Source organism: Bombina bombina, chromosome 6, assembly GCF_027579735.1.
Source record: "Bombina bombina isolate aBomBom1 chromosome 6, aBomBom1.pri, whole genome shotgun sequence".
Lineage (NCBI taxonomy): Eukaryota > Metazoa > Chordata > Amphibia > Anura > Bombinatoridae > Bombina > Bombina bombina.
This window is the reverse complement of record NC_069504.1, coordinates 330894353-330916852: the sequence shown is the minus strand read 5'-3', so window position 1 is coordinate 330916852 and position 22500 is coordinate 330894353. Positions and strand designations below refer to the sequence as shown.

The window sequence follows — 22500 nt, the reverse complement described above, 5'->3', positions numbered from 1 at the left end:
TGGGACTGATTACTGTCCCCATCCTACCTAGGACCATCAACAAACCCTGCAGAGAATACACACAGTAAACTAAGTAACTTCAGCAATAGAAAGGTCAATTCATCTTGCTTCACTTCCCTAACTGGAGCCCAAGTGATTGAGACATACTCATAACCTAGACCCTGAGAACTGGACACTACAGCCAAACCTTACAGTGAAGTGTATGCAGAGTATCCTTTGTTGATTAACACAACCTTGTTCTTTTCCTGTGGAGTGAAACTTTTCACACCCCCTACCATTGAGACATTCTCACACTAACCTCTTTTTTATTTATGCTAGCTGCTGCGACAGCTTTATTGTCCTCAGGTTCACAGCCTGAGGTGGAGTGTGATTTCATACTGCTGCCTTAATCATACATCTTTCTTCCACAGGTATTTAAGTGTATCATGATAAGTGCTAGTGTAACTCCTCATTGATATGACGTGCTGACAGCAAGGCTAAAAAACACTGGTCTTTCACTAAAGGTTCTAGTACCCTAGCCTAACATATATACTTACCTAAAGCTACCAAGTAGTTTAACCAACACTTACCCCCCGAGGCGCATACACATAGACACATATATTGACGTGGTCCCCTAGCCACACATACACTGACACGTAGTGGCAAACACACTCATTACACATAGCCTGATCTTTCCACACCACACTCCCCCTACTGTAACATACCTTCTGAATTCTCAGATCCAGTAGAACTTCACCTCCACCTACACTCCTAAACTAACAATTTAAGGACTTAATAGCAAGGTATCTTATCCACCCCTGCTCAATATTCCGCTGAGTTACACTGTCTGTTAATTCTCTCTGGCACCTCTCCCTTTCCGGTCCAGCCAGTCTGGACTGGTCATTTCCCCTCTCCTTTTTCCCTTCTGTATAGTCGTATCCCACCACCCCCTGGGGTGCCAGTGACTCACATACCTGCATTTATATGTTGAAATCGAAGGGTTCAATTACTATCTATTATTTGATGCTGTAACAAAATGTCATAAATATAGAAAATGTTATTGACCCCTGCTCCGCAGTCTAGCAATACATATCAGACCTAGTAAACTTTACTGTACGGTGCTTTATACTTTTCAGATTGTTTTCAGAGCGCTCTATAAGAGAAGGTTGGTGTTAATCTTTAACCTACAGGCATACCTAACAGTCTTAACACAATGCCCCACGGGCCCAGGCGTCAGGGGAAACCCTCCACTACCACTCAGAAGACTGTTTATGATCACTTTACCCAATCAGGAAAGGAATCTAACCCTGTCACCAACGAGGAGATGAGCGACCCTGAGTCGATCGATGCTGAATCTCATTCTAGTGTGCGCTCAGAAGCGCCATCACATCATTACATTACTAAGGCTACCCTACAGCATATGTTGGCCAGTCAAACGCGCTCTATCACCCAGGAAATTCAACGGTCTTCTGCGGAACTGAAAAAGGAAATCTCAGAGATTGGAGAAAGAGTTGAAGCACTAGAGCGGAAACAGGATGATCTAGCAGTAGACCAATCAAACCTGCTCACTTACTCTGAAACCCTAGCAGATCAGATGACTCAACTTGAATTTAAAATGGCAGACATCGAAGACAGATCTCGCAGAAATAATATCCGGTTTAGGGGTATCCCAGAAACCGTAGAAAATACTCATCTCCAACCCTACCTAAAGGAGCTGTTTGCAGTACTCGTGGGCACCCCAGATGGACACACTGATACAATGGAGAGAGCCCATAGAGCTTTAAGATCACGACTTACTCCAGCTGACAAACCAAGAGATGTAATTGTCTGCTTTCACAGCTATATATATATAAAGACAAACTTATGCAAGCAGCCTTCAAAAGACCGCCTATGCCAGAAAAATTTAAGGATGTTCAACTCTTGCCCGATCTTTCAACTCATACCCTACAGTACCGTAAAACCTTTCAACAAATTACCCTGACGCTCAGGAAGGCCAATATTAAATACAGGTGGGGCCACCCTACAAACCTAGTGGTCACCAGAAACAACCAGAGCCACACAATTAACTCCATACCTCAGGGTATGGCTCTCCTGACCACATGGGGCCTACACCAGGAACAGCCTCCACCGTTACAGCCAACCCACACAAAGCTGAGAGCTTCGGCTCCCGAATGGACTATCAAAGAGCAGAGAGCCAAGAAACCTAAAACTAACCCACCGTAAAAACACGCCTGGTAACCTTTAACGGAACTTACCTAGACTTTATTTGACCTGGAAGTTTGACCTGTCTCCAACAGATCATAACTGAGACTGAGTTAAAGCTTGAAAAGTTTACTATTAGATAGTACATTTAAGTTAAGTGTTAGATTGTTGTTTAAGGTTGTTGTCTTAATTTAAGTATTGCACATATGTAATAGCAAGTTAATTTACAATGATTACTGCGGAGCAGGGTCCATTCCAAAGACCCCTGTTTCTGTTAGCTTTTTGCCCCCCATCACAGGCAGCCCACACTAGGGCTCCACCATAGCGAACTATTTTCGCTAACTCTTCTTCACACTATCTGTTGCCTATTTCCCTCCCCCTATCCTCCCCACTCACACTAATTCTCAGTATTGAAAGATCTGACTCTCCATACCTCTCTATGCCACCCCTTAAAATACTAACCCACAATGTACGAGGCCTGAACTCCCCACATAAGCGTAGCCTTTTGGCTAGATCACTCAAATTCCATAACCCTGACGTAGCATTCCTTCAGGAAACACATTGGTCGTCAGACAATCCTCCTTACACAATATCTAAAGACTACACTGTCCTTGAATACACCTCTTTTTCAAAAAAAGCTAGAGGTACGGCAATTTTAATCCATAAAAGAATAGCTTATGAACCAATCCAAGTCCTAAAAGACCCCCAATCTAGATTTCTCATTCTAACATGTAAGCTAGACCATACTGACCATACCTTAGTTTCTATCTATCTACCTAACTCACATCAGCCTAGATACCTCAAACAGATCCTACATACAGTTGACCGGATAAAAATAGGCAGAGTTTTACTAGCGGGGGACTTCAACATGACTTGGGACCCAGCACTAGACAGAAAAAGAACTGCCCGGACAAAACACATTACCCCTCCTGCTCAACTTTCCCAAAAGTTCAGACAAATAATTACCCACTTCTGTTACTTCGATGTATGGCGTTCACTTCATGCTAGAGATAGAGACTACACTCACTTCTCATTCCCTCATAAAACATACTCCAGACTCGATTATGTCTTTTGTTCAGCAGAAACCCTTGACCTAGTCAAACATTCTAGCATCTCCCTATGCCCATGGTCAGATCATGACCTAGTCTCAGTAACTCTCCACTCAGCGGAGCGACATAATGTGAAGCCTTCTTGGCGCCTCCCGCATGACATCCTACAGGATGCTGCATTTAAGGAAACCTTGAGAAAAGACATAACCTTCTACTGCCAAACTAACGACAATAATCAGGTCAGAGACGACACATTATGGGGGGCGGCAAAGGCCACCTTTAGAGGTCTCATAATTAAAAAACAAGCTCATCTTAAAAAACTATCTGGCCTTCCCCTTTCCAAGTCTCATATTGAATTGCGCCGACTAGAACTCCTAAATAGAAGTACACCCTCAGATGATACCACAGCTCAAATTATACAGATTAAAAACCATATTAACCAACTAGAGCTAAAACGCACTCAGGCTAACTTATTTAAACTGAAACAGATTACTTACCATAAGAGTAACAAAGCAGATACACTACTAGCAAATAAACTCAAAAACAGAGCGAGTACCTCAAGAATTCACCAGATCCACTTTGAGAACCAGACACACCGCAAACCCTCAGATATCGGTACTTGTTTTGAGAAATTCTACTCAAACCTGTACAATCTAGAAAAAAATGCAAGCGACAAACTAACTCCTGTTGACAAAATACGCTCCTACCTTTGCAGCCTAAACCTCCCCTCATTGACACCTGACGACCAAGAAACACTCTTATCCCCATTCACCTCTAAGGAAATTAAACATGTAATAAAGTGTCTAAAACCCTTTAAAACTCCGGGTCCAGATGGCTACTCAGCAGCCTTCTACAAAACATACATAAACGAACTAACCCCACTACTCTTAAGATTTTTTAATCACGCTAGAGAACAGGGTAGGTTTAGTCAGGAATTTTTGGAAGCAACGGTGATTACTATTCCTAAACCCCAAAAAGACCCATCCTTATGCTCCAATTACAGGCCAATCTCCTTGATTAATTTAGACATTAAAATTTATGCTAAACTATTTGCTACACGTATCTCTAAATTACTCCCGAACCTCATAAACTTAGACCAAGTAGGATTTATCCCTCACCGCGAGGGGCCAGACAATACTAGACGTCTCCTAAACATCTGCACTGAATCCACCAGACTAAATAGGCCATTCTCTGTTATCTCATTAGATGCAGAGAAGGCTTTTGACCGTGTTAGATGGTCCTACTTATGGGAAACTCTTAAAATTTTTGGTTTCCCAGATCAAATTATCAAAGCGATACAGGCTCTTTATTCCACCCCCACAGCAGTAGTTAGAGGCCTAGGCTTTGCTTCATCCCCCTTCCCAATTTCTAATGGCACCAGACAAGGGTGTCCACTCTCACCCCTACTCTTTGCCCTGGCAATCGAGCCACTAGCAGAACAAATTAGACAAGATAAAAAAATCGATGGCATTCGCCTACATGGCACAATTCACAAGATTGCACTCTTTGCAGACGACATTACTATATTCTCGTCAGACCCCCTATCTTCATTCCCGAGACTGATAGAAATCTTAAACTCCTTTGGAGACATGTCACTCTACAAATTAAATCTAGATAAAACAGAAATCTACACCTGGGGAATCCCACAGAACACAGTTGACACCCTCAAGGTCCAATACAGAGTACACTGCGTCAATAACTTCATCTCCCACTTAAGTGTGTGTTAAGATATCGAACAATATCCCTCAGATGATCAAAGACAACTATCTGCCCCTCTTAACCGAACTGCGTACTTTGAAAGACAAATGGGACTATACTCACATTTCATGGATAGGTAGGTTAACAGCCCTTAAGATGTCCTTTCTACCTAAAATTACTTATTTATTTAGATGTCTCCCTCTCCGTATCCCGGGATATCTCCTTCACCAATTTCAGAGTGAATTTACAAAATATATATGGCAGCACAAACCCCCCAGAGTGGCGCACAAAATCCTTCAAAGCCCCCTTAGTAGAGGAGGTATAGCCTCCCCATCAATAACTAGGTATTATGAAGGAGCCATGCTCACCCATATCTCACAATGGGGTGCTAAAGACTCTCCTAGTAAATGGAAAACCATAGAACAAGCCTCCCTCCCAAATCATATATTTCTGCCCGACTTAATTTGGATTCCGGCCCACCTAAGGCGTACCACAGACATTAGCAATAACATAATACGAGAATGCCTCGCCATATGGGACAAGCTTAGACATTATCCACACGTCGCCCCACACCCTTCGCCTATTACTCCCTTGACAGGTCTCCTACGAGGCTTACCTGACTCTCATCCTTATGGCTGGACTAGAATTGGAATACAAACTGTAGCTGACCTTTGGGTTACTTCACCAACCCCGCGCTTTATGACACTCTCAGAAATAAAGGCAGATTCCAACTTACCCAGGTACATGACATACGAATACACAAGACTAAAGAGCTTTCTTACTAGCTGGGGATTCCAACCTGAGCTACACCGACCCCGTACACTCTGGGAAACGACTTGGCAACAAGGTAACAAATTACACAGACCTTTATCAATGCATTACACTTTAATAGGAAGCACAGACCCTGAGAACAAACTTCCTCACTTACTCACTTGGGAATCAGTCCTGAACCTGACCCCACAAGTATGGCAACACGTAATTTCCCTCACTAAAAAAGCACTGCACTGTGTCACACTCTTTGAAACATATTATAAGCTCTTAACGAACTGGTACCTTACCCCTGCGAGACTTAATAAAATGTTTGTCTCGGCCTCTCCCCTATGCTGGCGCAATTGTGGAAAAAAAGGAGACTCCCTACACATATGGTGGGAATGCCCCAAGCTAAAACCCTTATGGAGTACATGCTTCCGTACGCTAGGGAGATTAGGCATAACACTTCCTATAACCCCTTCTAATGCCCTCTTGCACATAGGCATCACTAAACTACCCAAGCACCAAGCATACCTAGCAATTTTTTTGCTAACAGCTACTAAAGCGACAATAGCCAAGGCATGGAAAACTGTGACGCCCCCAAAATGGTCATGCATTCTAAACTATATGGCATATATCTACAATATGGAAAAACCTATCTTTTCCTCTATAAATAATTCAGACCTATTTGAATTAGTGTGGGCAGATTGGCAATCTAACCACACCACTACTTGAGCCCCGAACACTAGAGTAAACACACACTAGGCAACCCTCCCCAAGTACCACCCGCACATGAACCAAATCCCTGCCTCTAGCAATTACCCTCCCGTTCCTCTTTCCCTAATCTCTTCCCCCCACCCCAATTAACCCACCCCACTTGACTTGAGCTATATTCCGTTCACTTTTTCATTTCAGGAACGCATTCTAACTTGACATATTTTTGAATGTTCCAATTTTTCTGTTCATACTGTCTGTAGGAGCCTACGTGCTCCAAATTATTTAATATGTCACTGTTGTATCTGAGAAATCTTTACCAATAAAAACTTGAAATTTAAAAAAAAAAAAAAAAAAAAAAAAAAAGTATTTAACAATTTTAATTTAAAATCTAAGCAACCTGAAATATGTAAACAAATAATATATAAATGAACCACCGGTGGTATTGCAATAAACATTTAAAATCTTATACTTCTACATACAATATAAGATACTTTTTTTTTAAAAACTAACTTTCAACAATGTATAAAAGTACAATAGTCTTTACTTATAAACCTGGTTTCAATTACCAGTAATTTGAGATATTGCCTTATAACTATGCGTTTCTGCAAAAACTGCAAAACTGCAGAAATGTCTATTAAAATATACAATATTGGTGCAAGCTCCAAGTAGTTAATGTGGGTAAATAGTAACTTTATGTAGGAAAAAAAACTTTTCACACAGGTCTCTTAAGCGTGGTTGAAGAGGACCTGTTTTTGAGGTTATAGTGATACAGTCCGTTGCAGGTATAAAAGTTAATTGTATAAAAGTTAATTCATCACAAGTTATGGCCCTGAAATAGTGCAAACAGTTTTTTGCTTTTAAAAGTGAAGGTCAATTTGGATGAATTAGTGCCCGGTTTTTAATAAACCTATTAAAAACAAGGGCACTTTAATTCATCAAAATTGACATTTCACTCCTTTTCTTCAAAAACTTACCTTTTAATCCTGAATGCCGCTCCAGTGATTCCCCTGGCCATCGGAAGCCTCTTACGTCAGAAAAGACGAATCCGGCTTTCCTGGAAGGGGGGGGGGGGGTAATCATGGCCTGAAGCAACGCCGTGATTGGAGGAAAACGGATTTGTCATTTTGGGCCCGCAAAGAGGGCTTGCAACAGGCGGAGGAAGCGCTGCAGCGGCTGACAGGATTAAAAGGTAAGTTTTTTAATAAAAGGAGTGAAATGTCAATTTAGATTAATTAAAGTGCCCTTGTTTTTAATAGGTTTATTAAAAACCGGGCACAGATTCATCTAAATTGACTTTCACTTTAAATCACTCACCGGAATCTGAAATATAAAAGTTATTTCTCCGCTCTTACCAGACTTTTAACTACACTGAGTTCTCAGCGTTTCCTTCTGTCAGTATGGATGTCTCCTCTGTGGATTCCGGTCACATGTTCATCAGGAACCAGTGGGGTGAGCGGATTACCGGTGTTGTGAAAAACTCAGCTTTTCAAACTGTAAAGTTTCTGTGTGGTGAAAAACTCAGCTTTGCTTTTCAAACTGTAAAGTTTCTGTGTTGAATATTTAGAGCGCTCTGATTCCTTTAACCCCTTAACGACCAACGACGTATGGGGTACGTCCTGCAAAAAAATGCAGTTAATGACCAAGGACGTACCCCATACGTCGTTGGTCTTTGAAAGCAGTGGAAGCGATCCCGATAGCTTCCAGCTGCTTTCATGTTGTTGCAGTGATGCCTCAATATTGAGGCATCCTGCAATAACTGTTTTTAGCCATCCGATGCAGAGAGAGCCACTCTGTGGCCCTCTCTGCATCGGCTATCGATGGCCGTTATCGTTGGTGGGTGGGAGCTCATCCAGGGAGGCGGGTGGGCAGTAATTGGTGGAGGAGGGGGGAGGGATCTAGTGCGGGTGCGTGCACGGGCGCGCGCACGCGCGTGCACGAGAGCCGTGCATGCGCGTGCACGTTAGGTCTATGAAAACAGCATCAATATGCTGTAGATCTGGAGGGTGGGAGAGAGGACTGGGGAGGGTGGGATTTTAAAATCAAGGCATCTGGGAGAGGGTGGGGGGTTGGATGTTGAGGGGGGGGGCAGCTACACTACAGAAATAAATAAAATATTTAATAAAATAAAAAATAAAAAATACATTATTATTTTTCAAACTGGGTACTGGCAGACAGCTGCCAGTACCCAATATGGTGCCCAATAAAGGCAGAGGGGGGGGGTTAAAGAGCTGTTTGGGGGGGATCAGGGAGGTTGGGGGCTAAGGGGAGTCCTACACAGCAGAAGAATTATTTAAAAAACAAAAACAAAACCTAAAACCCCCCAAAAAACTTTTATTTTAGTACTGGCAGACTTTCTGCCAGTACTTAAGATGGCGGGGACAATTGTTGTGTGGGGGAGGGAAGGGAGCTGTTTGGGAGGGATCAGGGGGTGGGATGTGTCAGGTGGGAGGCTGATCTCTACACTAAAGCTAAAATTAACCCTGCAAGCTCCCTACAAGCTACCTAATTAACTCCTTCACTGCTAGACATAATATACGTGTGATGCCATATATGTCTGCTATTTCTGAACAAAGGGGATCCCAGAGAAGCATTTACAACAATTTGTGCCATAATTTCACAAGCTGTTTGTAAATAATTTCAGGGAGAAACCTAAAATTGTGAAAAATGTAACGTTTTTTTTTAATTTGATCGCATTTGGCGGTGAAATGGTGGCATGAAATATACCAAAATGGGCCTATACCAATACTTGGGGTTGTTTACTACACTACACTAAAGCTAAAATTAACCCTACAAGCTCCCTACATGCTCCCTAATTAACCCCTTCACTGCTGCGCATAATACACGTGTGGTGCGCAGTGGCATTTAGCGGCCTTCTAATTACCAAAAAGCAACGTAAAAGCCATATATGTCTGCTATTTCTGAACAAAGGGGATCCCAGAGAAGCATTTAAAACCATTTGTGCAATAATTGCACAAGCTGTTTGTAAATAATTTCAGTGAGAAACCTAAAGTTTGTGAAAAAATTTGTGAAAAAGTGAACATTTTTTTTTATTTGATCGCATTTGGCGGTGAAATGGTGGCATGAAATATACCAAAATGGGCCTAGATCAATACTTTGGGATGTCTTCTAAAAATATATATATACATGTTAAAGGATATTCAGGGATTCCTGACAGATATCAGTGTCCCAATGTAACTAGCGCTAATTTTGAAAAAAAGTGGGTTGGAAATAGCAAAGTGCTACTTTTATTTAGTGCCCTATAACTTGCAAAAAAAGCAAAGAACATGTAAACATTGGGTATTTCTAAACTCAGGACAAAATTTAGAAACTGTTTAGCATGGGTGTTTTTTGGTGGTTGTAGATGTGCAACAGATTTTGGGGGTCAAAGTTTGAAAAAATTGTTTTTTTTCCATTTTTTCCTCATATTTTATATTTTTTTAATAGTAAATTATAAGATATGATGAAAATAATGGTATCTTTAGAAAGTCCATTTAATGGCGAGAAAAACGGTATATAATATGTGTGGGTACAGTAAATGAGTAAGAGGAAAATTACACAAACACCGCAGAAATGTAAAAATAGCCTTGGTCCCAAACGGTCAACAAATGGAAAAGTGCTCTGGTCACTAAGGGGTTAAAGGGACACTGAACCCAAAATATTTCTTTCGTGATTTAGATAGAGCATGAAAATGTAAGTAACTTTCTAAATTACTCCTATTATCAAATTTTCTTTATTCTCTTGGTATCTTTATTTGAAATGCAAGAATGTAAGTTTAGATGCAGGCCAATTTCTGGTGAACAACCTGGGTTGTCCTTGCTGATTGGTGGATAAATTCATCCACCAATAAAAAAGAGCTATCCATAGTTCTGAACCAAGAAAAAAGCTTAGATGCCTTCTTTTTTCAAATAAAGATAGCAAGAAAACGAAGAAAAATTGATAATAGGAGTAAATTAGAACGTTTCTTAAAATTACATGCTCTATCTGAGTCATGAAAGAAAAATTTTGGGTTCAGTGTCCCTTTAATTCTTGTAATACTGTAGTATACAAACTACCATCCTGTCATCAACATGTTTCAGCCTCGGCCATTTTCAAGATGGTTTTCTCGAGTTTGTCCCTGCTTATTTATACCGGTTTCTTCTTCCTCCTAATTAGAGATTTAAAGTAGTAGTCCTTTTATTGAGTATCTTTTGATTTTTATTTATTACCATTGTTGATGCATTTATCTTGTAAATGTCTTTTTAATTGTGGTTTCAAAATATATATAAAAAGGTATAAAGAAAATGTTATGTATTCACATACTATTAACTGAAATGTATTTCTAGTGAACTAAAATTAGTTTCTAGTAAAGTGCCAACGTTAAAAAAGTGCTAAAGTTAATTCTATGTGGAATAAATATGATTTGTGTAATCCTAGTTTAATAGTTAACTAAAATTAATTTCTAATAAACTAAAAAATAAAAAAATAGTTTCTAATACAGTGTTGAAGTTGATTTCTCATGAAGTGCTAATTTTGAAATAAAAGTTTTAAAACTAATTAATTAAATTAGTGTTGTATGTATTTGGGTTACCTTCATTGTCATTTGACATATTTTAGGTTGCTTAGATATTAAATACACATTTTAAATACTATTTAATAAGACATAGTGGCCCATATTTATCAAGCTCCGTACGGAGCTTGAAGGGCTGTGTTTCTGGTGAGTCTTCAGACTCGCCAGAAACAGCAGTTATGAAGCAGCGGTCACAAAGAAACACGGCTCCATAACCTGTCCGCCTGCTCTGAGCAGGCGGACACACATCACCGGAAATCAAATCGATCGAGTACGATCGGGTTGATTGACACCCCCCTGTCTGCAGGGGGCGGCGTTGCACCAGCAGCTCTTGTGAGCTGCTGGTGCAATGCTGAATACGGCGAGCGTATTGCTCGCCGTATTCAGCGAATTCTGGCAAACCTGATCCACAGTGTCGGATCAGGTATGCCAGACCTTGATAAATAGAGCCCATTGTATGAGCATTGTTGTGCGATAGGTATAGCAGACTCTTGCAGGCGCACCCTCTCTTTTGTTAGCTCCCCATAGTGCCTTGCTGCTCCTTCAACAAAAGATACTAAGTGAATTAAGCAAACTTTACAATGAAAGTAAATTGGTAAGTTGTTTACAAAGTATGCTCCATCAGAATCATGAAATAAACATTTTGAGTTTCTTGTCCCTTTAAATATTCAGTTCACATAGAAAAAAAACCTGTAAAGAAAGTGTATGACGAAGGACCAGGGTCAGATAAAGGGTCACACTGATCGTGCTCCATTACCATATGAAGCCACAGCTGATCGTTACAGAGAGTGATACTGACTGTGTCAATCTCTCTGTAACAATCTTCTATTGGTGCAGAGCAGGAGTTGAGGGAGGGAGGCAGGTGGGTGGCCCAGCTAAGAGGGGGGCATAGTTCCCTACACTACGGAAAAATGTTAGACAGGGGAGATAGATGGATGGGTACTTACAGTACAGAAAATGATCGTTTTAAGGGGGAGGATTGGACCCTACACTACAGAAAAAAAAGCAAGCTCTTGGAGGGGGGAGGTGAATGCATCTCTGCTTTTTCTAAGCAAAGTGGATCCCAGAAAAGATTTTACAAACATTTTTCTTATGAAAAATTGAGTGTAAATAATTTTAGTGAGAACCCCAAAGTTTGTGATAAGTTAACCATTTTTTTATATGATCGTATTCAGCTGTCAAATAGTAGCATGAAATATACCAAAATGGGCCTAGATCAATACATTGGGTTGTTATATATTTTAAGTTATCATGTTTATATGTTTAAGCAAAAGCTTTGCTAATATCCGCATACACCTTATCAAGTAGCGCATCACTTTCTGAATTCATCACCTGGGAAATCTACTGGTTCATCACTGTTTGCAGAAAGTAACGCACCACCAACAAGCATTATTATTATGCTGTTTCTAACAAAATAACTGTTAGGAAAATGACTATCAACACAAAAGAAACTGTAGCATTCCCATACCAAGGACCCATGTGATGCCTCCTTTGTTTATTAACTTGTACTTATTTTTTTATTAATATTTCAGCCATAAACCTATAAGTTTTAAAAAAATATATATATATATCTTTCCTCATGCGCAGATAATTATGTTTTCTCCACATTTTTCCCTTCACCTACTTTTGCTTTCAACTGTAAATATTGTTCAGTAATAGACAAGTAAAAGAATTACACATTCATGCACGTACCTGTTTCTCATAGGCTAGGAGTTGTTTGGAGAGCTGTTGTGTGGCCAAACACATTTCATTCTTTAAAGAAAACAAAAATATAAATTCAGCTATCTCAAAGTATAATTCATTTAGCATTTTAACAAACAATATTCCTTGCTGTTTAACTATTTCTTTATCTACTGTCCAGTCTTCTCCACTATATTGAAATGCTTTTTTGGGTAACATTTATCCCTCATTTACATAAAGAAGCACAAGCAAACAATCTGTTTAGTTAAAGTGAATGTAAATTTTGATGCTAAAGTGCCCGGTTTTTAAAAATTTGATTAAAAACAGGGGCCCTTTAATTCATCAGAATTTACATTTCACTCCTGTTGTGAAAAAAAACAACTTACCTTTTAATCTTGACAGCAGCTCCAGCTTCCTCCACCCGTTGCAAAGCCTCTTCCTGGGTCTAAAATGAGGAATCCGGCTTCCTCCAATCACGGCGTTGAATTAAATATGGGGGGGGGGGGAAGCCGTGATTGGAGGATGACCTATCCATCATTTCTGACATCAGAAATGACTTGCGACGACTGGAGGAAGCTGGAGCTGCTGTCAAGTTTAAAAGGTAAGGTTTTTTTCACAACAGGAGTGAAATGTAAATTTTGATGAATTAAAGTGCCCCTGTGTTTAATCAAATTTTGAAAAAACGGGCACTTTAGCATCAAAATTGACATTCACTTCAACGAGCTTCCAAAATCTCAATAACCACAGAAACCAATTCTGTTTAGTACCTTATTTTTTACTGTGGATCGTCACTTTTTTTTTATTGAGGTTTTGCGATACAAAAACAACATACAATGATAGCCTTATAGCAGTAAGGACATGTATATCATTATTAAATGAACATTGTTAGATGTAGAGAAATAAGAAAAGTCAAAATGAAAGAGAGACACAACAATGTATGGCAGCAAATAGGCTTCACAAACCTCTATTTTCTGAATATAATAGCTTAATTGGCTGACTAGTTGGGTGGCCACTCATGGGCCATTTAGTCACAAGAAACTGAAAAAACATATGGTAGCCAGATTGTTAGCCGCTTTTGGGCTTCAGGGTAGCAAATAACAAACAGGGGGTAAGCACCGCTTAAGAAATACAGTAAGTTATTGGACCCAAGTATATAGTGAAGGGGAAGGGAAAAGTCAACGGGCAAAAGCTGTTCGAAGTGAAGTGAGGGAAGAGTGAGGGCAGAGCCTTCTAAGATGGTGGAGCGATGTGGCACAGGGAGTGAGTAAAGGTCACATTATATGCATATAGGAGTAAGTTCTAGGATGGATAACTTTCTATTTGCATGACGGAGAGGGGAAAGACATAGTCCAATCAAGGAATCAAAGGCAATAGAATAGGACTTGTCCTCTAAATGTGATGAATATAAAGGACTGGGTAGATAATATTACTACAGCAATCTGATACTGAGATGAATGCTCTTTGTCACAAGTAATGACTACACTATTGCACCCAGAAGGTTTATTTTACATATTCATAGCCATTGTCTAGTGTGTGTGTGTGTGTGTGTACACCCCAGGGTGAGATAACTGGATCTTCATGTACAGGTCTGAATCTTGTTAGTAATAGTATAAACATTAACAGACAAAATCTCGCTAATGCAGTTGTAGGAAGGAGACAATCCTATATTATGACTCCCCAAGGCCTCTGTTTCAGCAAAAGATGCCCTAGGTTAGAACCCTCTAAAGTGACTTTGCCAATATAGCTGGATTTCAGATAAGAGTAACATATAAACTAATGCAGAGTATAAAATAAACAAGTACAGGCAATCAATCTAGTAACTGAAATAAGTTCAATTGGGGAGGCATATGAAAGGAATCTAAAATATGCAGGTAATGTATGTTGTGTGAGAAATAGTGACTAGGCCTACTGACTTATGCAAAATGAAGTAATAGATAGCTTAGGAGGAAAACCACGTATCACAATACGTCTCCGAAGGGTGGTGATGTAAATAGGTGTGTAAAGAAGCTCTATAGGTCGGCAATAATAATATGTATAATAGCAATTTTGATATGCTGCAAATGAAACACCTCTGTTTAGACTACCTGATTGGATGGATGGATGAGAGCCGCCAGGGTCCTGAACTGAAGTGGTGGCTACTTAGAACTCGTCCAGCTACTTAATGGGCGGGCGTCTAACTTCTAATCACAAAGTGGATCAGTATTGCCGTCTCTTTTGAGTCGTGTAAAAGCAACCTCCGTAGGACCCAAAGAGTCGTGTGCTGACTATGGAATAAATAAACCTTCTGGGTCAGTAAAGGTATACCAAGTTAGCAAGGGTAGTATGAGTATAGTTATGCTGGAATGCTGGAAATCTGGTAGTGTTATGAGTGTTATATATAAAAGAACAGAAGACTGGGCTGTAGTACAGATATATATCAGACTAGATAGGAACATTCACCCATAGCCTGCCTCACTTATAGCATGAGTATGTCTTATAGTAAGCTTCGAAAAATAGTTATGTTTCAGTTATATTCTGCTTGTTGATAACACATTGGAGGATAAGGTGAAGGATTGTATATAGCAGAGTCAAACATTGGTAGGAGGTCCATAAGTACCTCTCTGGCAACTGTGTAGTAAAGTAGAGTAGGGCATGTTGGTACCTGTATTTTGTTTGTAGAAGGTGTAACTTATACATAGTCAGAACTGGATTACACAGATGAGTGTATACCACATCATAAAGTAAAGGAGAGGCAATGCTATCAGCTGGGCTATCGATTAGGTACCAACATATTTAAAAAATAAACTGTTGAATGGAGGGACCACATGACCTATCGCAGGTCTCTTAATATGGAAATAGGGGTAAGGATAAACAAAATATAACACATAGAAACATCTCTAAAACTAAACAGTAATGAATAGATAGGTCTGAAATAAGCTCGAGTAAGGTAACTACCCGCATAGTATTACTGCTGTAGGTCAGAACTAGGATGAGTACAAATATGCAGGATTTACTATAATGAAACCATCGTGCTTATCAGCCCATATTAACCTCTATTTTTACACAGTGAGGGGGTGACTCAGAACCGATTATTAATTTGTTGAAGGTAAACTATTAGACCCTCGGTTAGACAGGATCTGTACATGGATTGTTACCCATAGTAAGTGCATACAAATATATATGAGGCAGGATAAGAGATATCTGGTCACTGGCTCCAGCCCACCGATAAATTATGTTTTTAATTTGTTCCCTGTATTTGTCCATTTTAGGCACATTAAGCCTGGGTTGCTTGGGCCTATCTTAATAGTGGCGTACCGTGAACTTAGTTGAAAATATTACATGTAAAATAGTCCCATAGTAGAGAAGCGCAGGGACAGAGAACACCAGCATACATGATATTAAAAGACAACAGACATATTTCTGTGACAATTGTGCCATATAAGAACTGTGTTTAACTGTTGAAAAGCAGTGAAGTTGCTATTGATAGAGGGATACACTTATCAAGCAATGCGGCATATTACAGAAAAGTATGTCTAGCATTCATTCAACATGCTAGTGGTTTACTGCCCGGGCACATGAAGGTGTTTAAAATACATATAAACAGAAGAGAACTTAGGTTAGTGTTGGTGACAAAGAAGTTAACTTAAACTAGAAATAGTAAGTAACAGTGAGCATTAGTAATTAGCATGCCCATTTAGCTAATAGTCGAACAAAAACTCTTTTTACAACAATATCATAGTGCAAATTATAAAGTAAACAAAAAGCAACATGAGTGGCTCTTAGTATAATAGCCAGTATATAGGGCTCCAGAGGAACAGTAATCTAACCCACATCAGATTTCTGAATTTGTTCAAGGAACTCTCTACCATGCTGGAGAAAGGTGTCAGCCTGTCCTATCAGCAGCTCGGCTACTGCCTTCATTGGGATCGCTGTGGCAGGAAAGGCTATGGATAACAGTGCTAGAGGTATTGCGCCAGACTGACTGTTGTGTGTAAGCCGGGGTTCGTGCTGCGTTCCAGTAGGGGTGTCAGGTGGGATCCCTGAAGTGGGTTGAATCACTGTAGTGTCTGTACGAACTTTCGTTTGTAGGTATGCCTCTGCTGGTATGTTTCTCTGCCATGTCAGTCCCGCCTCTATGATCATCCAAGTGCTAAGGCCTTCTAAGTCGTAGTCGCTCCTGAGAGACACTCTGGGATAGGCTGGATCGGCAGAGGAAGCTTGTGGTGTCAGGGTCTGCAAAATCCTCACCGACAATGCAGTGGGGATCCCCACTGTTTTATCCTCAGGTCTCTGTGTTGTGTGATCAGCGAGTGGTGGGTCGTTCCGATCTTGAGAGGTAGCCTCAGAGTTAGCGTTGAAACAGACAGGCCGTGGGAGCTGATGATGTGGCACTGAAAGACACTCCGGCGATGTCTCTTGTAGTGGGACTTCTGACTCTGTGTGATCTGGGGTATCACTAGCTGCTCCCGCCATTGCTGCTGCTAGGGTATCGGATAGGTCTGAGAAGCGATTGTCTGATGGGTCAGATCTTGTAGTAAAACCTGCAGCATCCCCTAAGCTTCCTCCATGTAAGCCATTGTTATCTGCTGGTAGGTAGATTATCTAAGATTAGTAGTTATAGTCGGCGCGCCGGGAGAGGGTGTCAAGGATCTTGTGTACTAAGGCCTCATCAGTCTGGATCAGGTTATAGATGCAATAAAACTCATAAAGCTAGGTAGTTTCGTGATCAGCAAGCTTTCGTGTAGATAGCTGAATCATATTTTATCCCGTATGCTGATCGATTTTCAGAGAAAGTAGAGGTATTTTGCATCTCCGGCTGGAGATTACTCAATTTGCGTCCTCTCCCGGTGCTGCCTGGACACGCCCCCTCTGAATACTTTTTTATATTCAATGTTCTTATTATTTCTATCACCATATCTCAGGTATCTGTGCAAAGCTTATGGCTTTAAATCTCCAAAAATTGCTCCTCTATTACCCTTGAAAGAAAAAAAAACCCCATCCATTTTATGTCTATCTTCATAGATGGTTAGTGCATCATAGTAAAACTGTACGCATGATCAGCCTCAAAAGAAAGGTCTCCACAGGACCTTTTTGATGGGTGCACCACCCAACTTATTTTACAGACCACTCAGCTAAATTTTTTAGTAAAAAAAATTAAAGGGACATTATACACCCAAAAAAATATGGGCAATTTAAATAAAGAAGTCAAAGAAGATAAAGTTTGTAATTGGCATGTATTAGCAATTTTGCTGCTAAAGCTTCTAAAATTGATGATAAAGTTTCACTACTTAAGAATACGTTCGTAGGACACACTAGTTACAAAGCAAGGCTTTTTTTCCTCTCTCCCTAGCTAGTCTCCTTACAGCCAGCCCCCATGCTAGAGCCACTAATACATGTCAATTACAATCCCCTCCCTGACTATTCCACTGTGCAGGGGATCTCACTCACTGGGCCCCATGCCCAGCACCCTGTTTCTCCCTTCCAATTGGCTGCTTGCCTGCTAGCTGTCCCCCTCCGTTTCCAGACTGAGCCCCGCAAGAGTAAAGTTCTGCAGGAGTGAGAAGGGCAGCGGAGACGTGCAGGACAGCGGGAGTGTAATATTGTGTACCTTGGGGACAAGCGGAGTGAGACATCAGGCATCGAGTGGGAGCAGCTAGAGTACATAAGCATTTATCTTTACAGTTTTTTCCACCGCCAATTAAAACAGCTGACTGAGAAACATCCTAAACCCTATTACCAATGTTCTGGCTGAATGTCTTTTATGTCATTATAATGCGTGTGGTGTAGATTCTATGAGGTGGCATCTGAGGACTGCCCGTTCTCCTATTGTCCCTAAACAGTAGCTGAATATGAATATGGGCATTCTAACACAATTCAGAAATATTAACACACAGCTTCTGTTTAGGGACAATAGGAGAACGGACAGTCCTTAGATGCCACCGCATAGAATCTACACCACACGCATTATAATCAATATGTATGACTGAAATTGAGGAAATGGACAGTTGTGTAATATTGTGTAATATTATAAACCAATTAAAACAACGCTCTATCATGATTTTAGCTGTATAGAAGCCCACCCCAAAGACCACATAGAAGATTAAATACATCACGTTCCTTGTCCAGTAAAGCTTGTATAAAAAATAAAGTCAACACATAGAGCAGCGCAGCTGTAGTTAGAAGTTAGAAGCAGAACTTTAATAAAAAGTAATATTTTTTATACAAGCTTTACTGGACAAGGAACGTGATTTATTTAATCTGCTATGTGGTCTTTGGGGTGGGCTTCTATACAGCTAAAATCATGATAGAGCGTTGTTTTAATTGGTTTATAATATCACACAACTGTCAATTTCCTCAATTTCAGTCATACATATTGATTATAATGCGTGTGGTGTAGATTCTATGCGGTGGCATCTAAGGACTGTCCGTTCTCCTATTGTCCCTAAACAGAAGCTGTGTGTTAACATTTCTGAATTGTGTTAGAATGCCCATATTCATATTCAGCTACTGTTTAGGGACAATAGGAGAACAGACAGTCCTCAGATGCCACCTCATAGAATCTACACCACACGCATTATAATGACATAAAAGACATTCAGCCAGAACATTGGTAATAGGGTTCAGGATGTTTCTCAGTCAGCTGTTTTAATTGGCGGTGGCAAAAACTGTAAAGATAAATGCTTATGTACTCTAGCTGCTCCCACTTGATGCCTGATGTCTCACTCCACTTGTCCCCAAGGTATACAATATTACACTCCCGCTGTCCTGCACGTCCCCGCTGCCCTTCTCACTCCTGCAGAACTTTACTCTTGCGGGGCTCAGTCTGGAAACGGAGGGGGACAGCTAGCAGGCAAGCAGCCAATTGGAAGGGAGAAACAGGGTGCTGGGCATGGGGCCCAGTGAGTGAGATCCCCTGCACAGTGGAATAGTCAGGGAGGGGATTGTAATTGACATGTATTAGCGGCTCTAGCATGGGGGCTGGCTGTAAGGACACTAGCTAGGGAGCGAGGAAAAAAGCCTTGCTTTGTAGCTAGTGTGTCCTACGAACGTATTCTTAGGTAGTGAAACTTTATCATCAATTTTAGAAGCTTTAGCAGCAAAATTGCTAATACATGCCAATTACAAACTTTATCTTCTTTGAATTCTTTATTTAAATAGCCCATATTTTTTTGGGTGTATAATGTCCGTTTAAGCTAAAAATTAGCTAATTTTACACATTTTCAATGTTTATTGCACACATTATCATTGAATAAATATGTTATATTATTCAATTAATTTGCACTTTGAATAGAATAAAATATTTAATATTAGAGAGTATTACACTGCCCCACCTGGCTACCTTATAATACCACCCAGCATTTCCTGTGGAGAACAATGTAAATACATATTTTATTAAAAAGTAGGGGCACCTAAATAATGTGTGGTTATATGATTACAGACCAGAATTTTTATTTTAGTTCTGTATATACACTCACCGTCCACTTTATTAGGTACACCTTGCTAGTACCGGGTTTAACCCCCTTTTGCCTTCAGAACTGCCTTAATTCTTTGTAGCATAGATTTAACAAGGTGTTGGAAACATTCCTCAGATATTTTGGTCCATATTGACATGATAGCATCAGGCAGTTGCTGCAGATTTGTCAGCTGCACATCCATGATGCGAATCGCCCGTTCCACCACATCCCAAAGGTGCTCTATTGGATTGAGATCTGGTGACTGTTGAGGCCATTGGATTACAGTGAACTCATTGTCATGTTCAAGAAATCAGTTTCAGATGATTTGCGCTTTGTTACACAGTGCATTATCCTGCTGGACGTAGCCATCAGAAGATGGGTACACTGTAGTCATAAAGGGATGGACATGGTCAGCAACAATACTTAGGTAGGCCGTGGCGTTTAAACAATGCTCATTTGGTACTAAGGTGCCCAAAGTGTTTCAAGAAAATATCCCGCACACCATTACACCACCACCACCAGCCTGAACTATTGATACAAGGCAGGATGGATCCATGCTTTCATGTTGTTTATGCCAAATTCTGACCCTACCATCTGAATGTCATAGCTGAAATCGAGACTCATCAGACCAGGCAACATTTTTCCAATCTTGGGGAGCCTGTGCTAATTGTAGCCTCAGTTTCCTGTTCTTAGTTGACAGGAGTGGCACCCGGTGTTGTCTTCTGCTGCTGTAGCCCATCTGCTTCAAGGTTCGACGTGTTGTGCGTTCAGAGAACGTATTCTGCATACCTTAGTTGTAATGAATGGTTATTTGAGTTACTGTTGCCTTTCTATCATCTCAAACCAGTCTGCCCATTCTTTTCTGACCTGACATCAACAAGGCATTTTCGCCTACACAACTGCCACTGACTGGATATTTTCTTTTTTTCGGACCATTGTCTCTAAACCCTAGAGATGGTTGTGAGTGAAAATCCCAGTAGATAAGCAGTTTTGAAATACTTAGACAAGCCTGTCTGGCACAAACAACCATGTTGAAAGTCACTTAAATCCCCTTTCTTCCCCATTCTGATGCTCGGTTTGAACTCCAGCAAGTCGTCTTCACCACGTCTAGATGTCTAAATGCATTGGCACTGAGTTGCTGCCATGTGATTGGCAATTTGGGTTACCAAGCGATTGAACAGGTATACCTAATAATGTGGCCGGTGAGTGTGATTATATATATATATATATATATATATATATATTATACACACACAAATACATACATATACACACACATACATATATACACACACACAAACACATCACTTAGGACCAGCGTCTTTTAGCCCAATTGTGCTTTTCTCAGAGAAGAACTTTCCTGAAGTATTTCAGTCTGATCCTGCCTAATAAGGTCAGTCCAACCCCGAAATAACAAGCAATCGTTCTCTGAGTAAGGAACATGGCAACCCCAGATGATAATTTCAGCCTTCTTTGGAACTTGTCATTGAGCTGCAGCCTTATTCCTCTAAGCACCTTGGGCAAGGAATCTAAGCCTGGTTTCCCCCATCACCCTTAGGGAGACTTCCATAGCATAATTTTACAAATACATAGAGAAAAAAAAATAGGCTGCTCCCAGTTGGTTAAGTGCTCATTTGTTTCCGAGAAAGCGCTTCTCTTTACGTATGTATGTAAATAAATAAATATATCCTCTCAGACTGAATAATAGAGCAACTACACTTAAAACACACTACAGATTCTAAGTTGCATTTTTATTTTAAAGGGACAGTTTGCCCCCAAAAATTCTCCCATTTAAATTGTTCCCAATGATCCATTTTACCCGCTGGAGTGTATTAAATTGTTTACAAGTAGCTCCTTTACCCCTGTTTTGGCCTTTGAAATAGCTGATTTAGCTTGTGGTATCCCAACCTATACTGAAAGTTTTGATACTGGAGTCTCAGCTATTAAATAGCCTAAGTAAACACAGCCAGCAGAATAAATTAAACTCACAGTGGGGTGCACGATAGATAAGTAATAAAATGATAATTTTCCATTGTTCTCTCTATGCATTGAGCTTTAATTTTCCAGACAAATATAAGATAAGGAAGTAAGTGTGTGTACACAAAGTGATAACAAAATATATTACCTGAAGCTAAACCCATTGTAATAGGCTGTGGTTTAAAAGCACAAAAACCAGCTACCTCATATACACAAACCTGAAAATGCAATTTGTGGTGTCTGGGTCTTCAGCTGGTATAACAAGTAATTAAAAATACAATAATATAAAAACAATTTCACAGTGTACTGTCCCTTTAAGTAAAGATATATGATTAATCTGATTCACAAAAAACACTAGCAGTTTCAAAGCTACATGCACAAGTTTGTAGTAAAAGTTCACCATTTATTATTTTATTGAGTCATATTTTTACTTCTTTTTTTTTTTTATTATTAAACCTTACAACCAGGA

General features: G+C 40.1%; 1 protein-coding gene across 1 annotated transcript in view; it reads right to left on the bottom strand.

The window, feature by feature from the left end:
• The window catches only part of APPL2 (adaptor protein, phosphotyrosine interacting with PH domain and leucine zipper 2), a 350547-nt gene that overhangs the window by 252245 nt on the left and 75802 nt on the right, over positions 1-22500 (bottom strand). The window contains exon 3 of the mRNA XM_053716955.1: positions 12634-12693. Within this exon, the coding sequence (XP_053572930.1) occupies positions 12634-12693 (60 nt within the window). The remainder of the gene's footprint in view (positions 1-12633; positions 12694-22500) is intronic.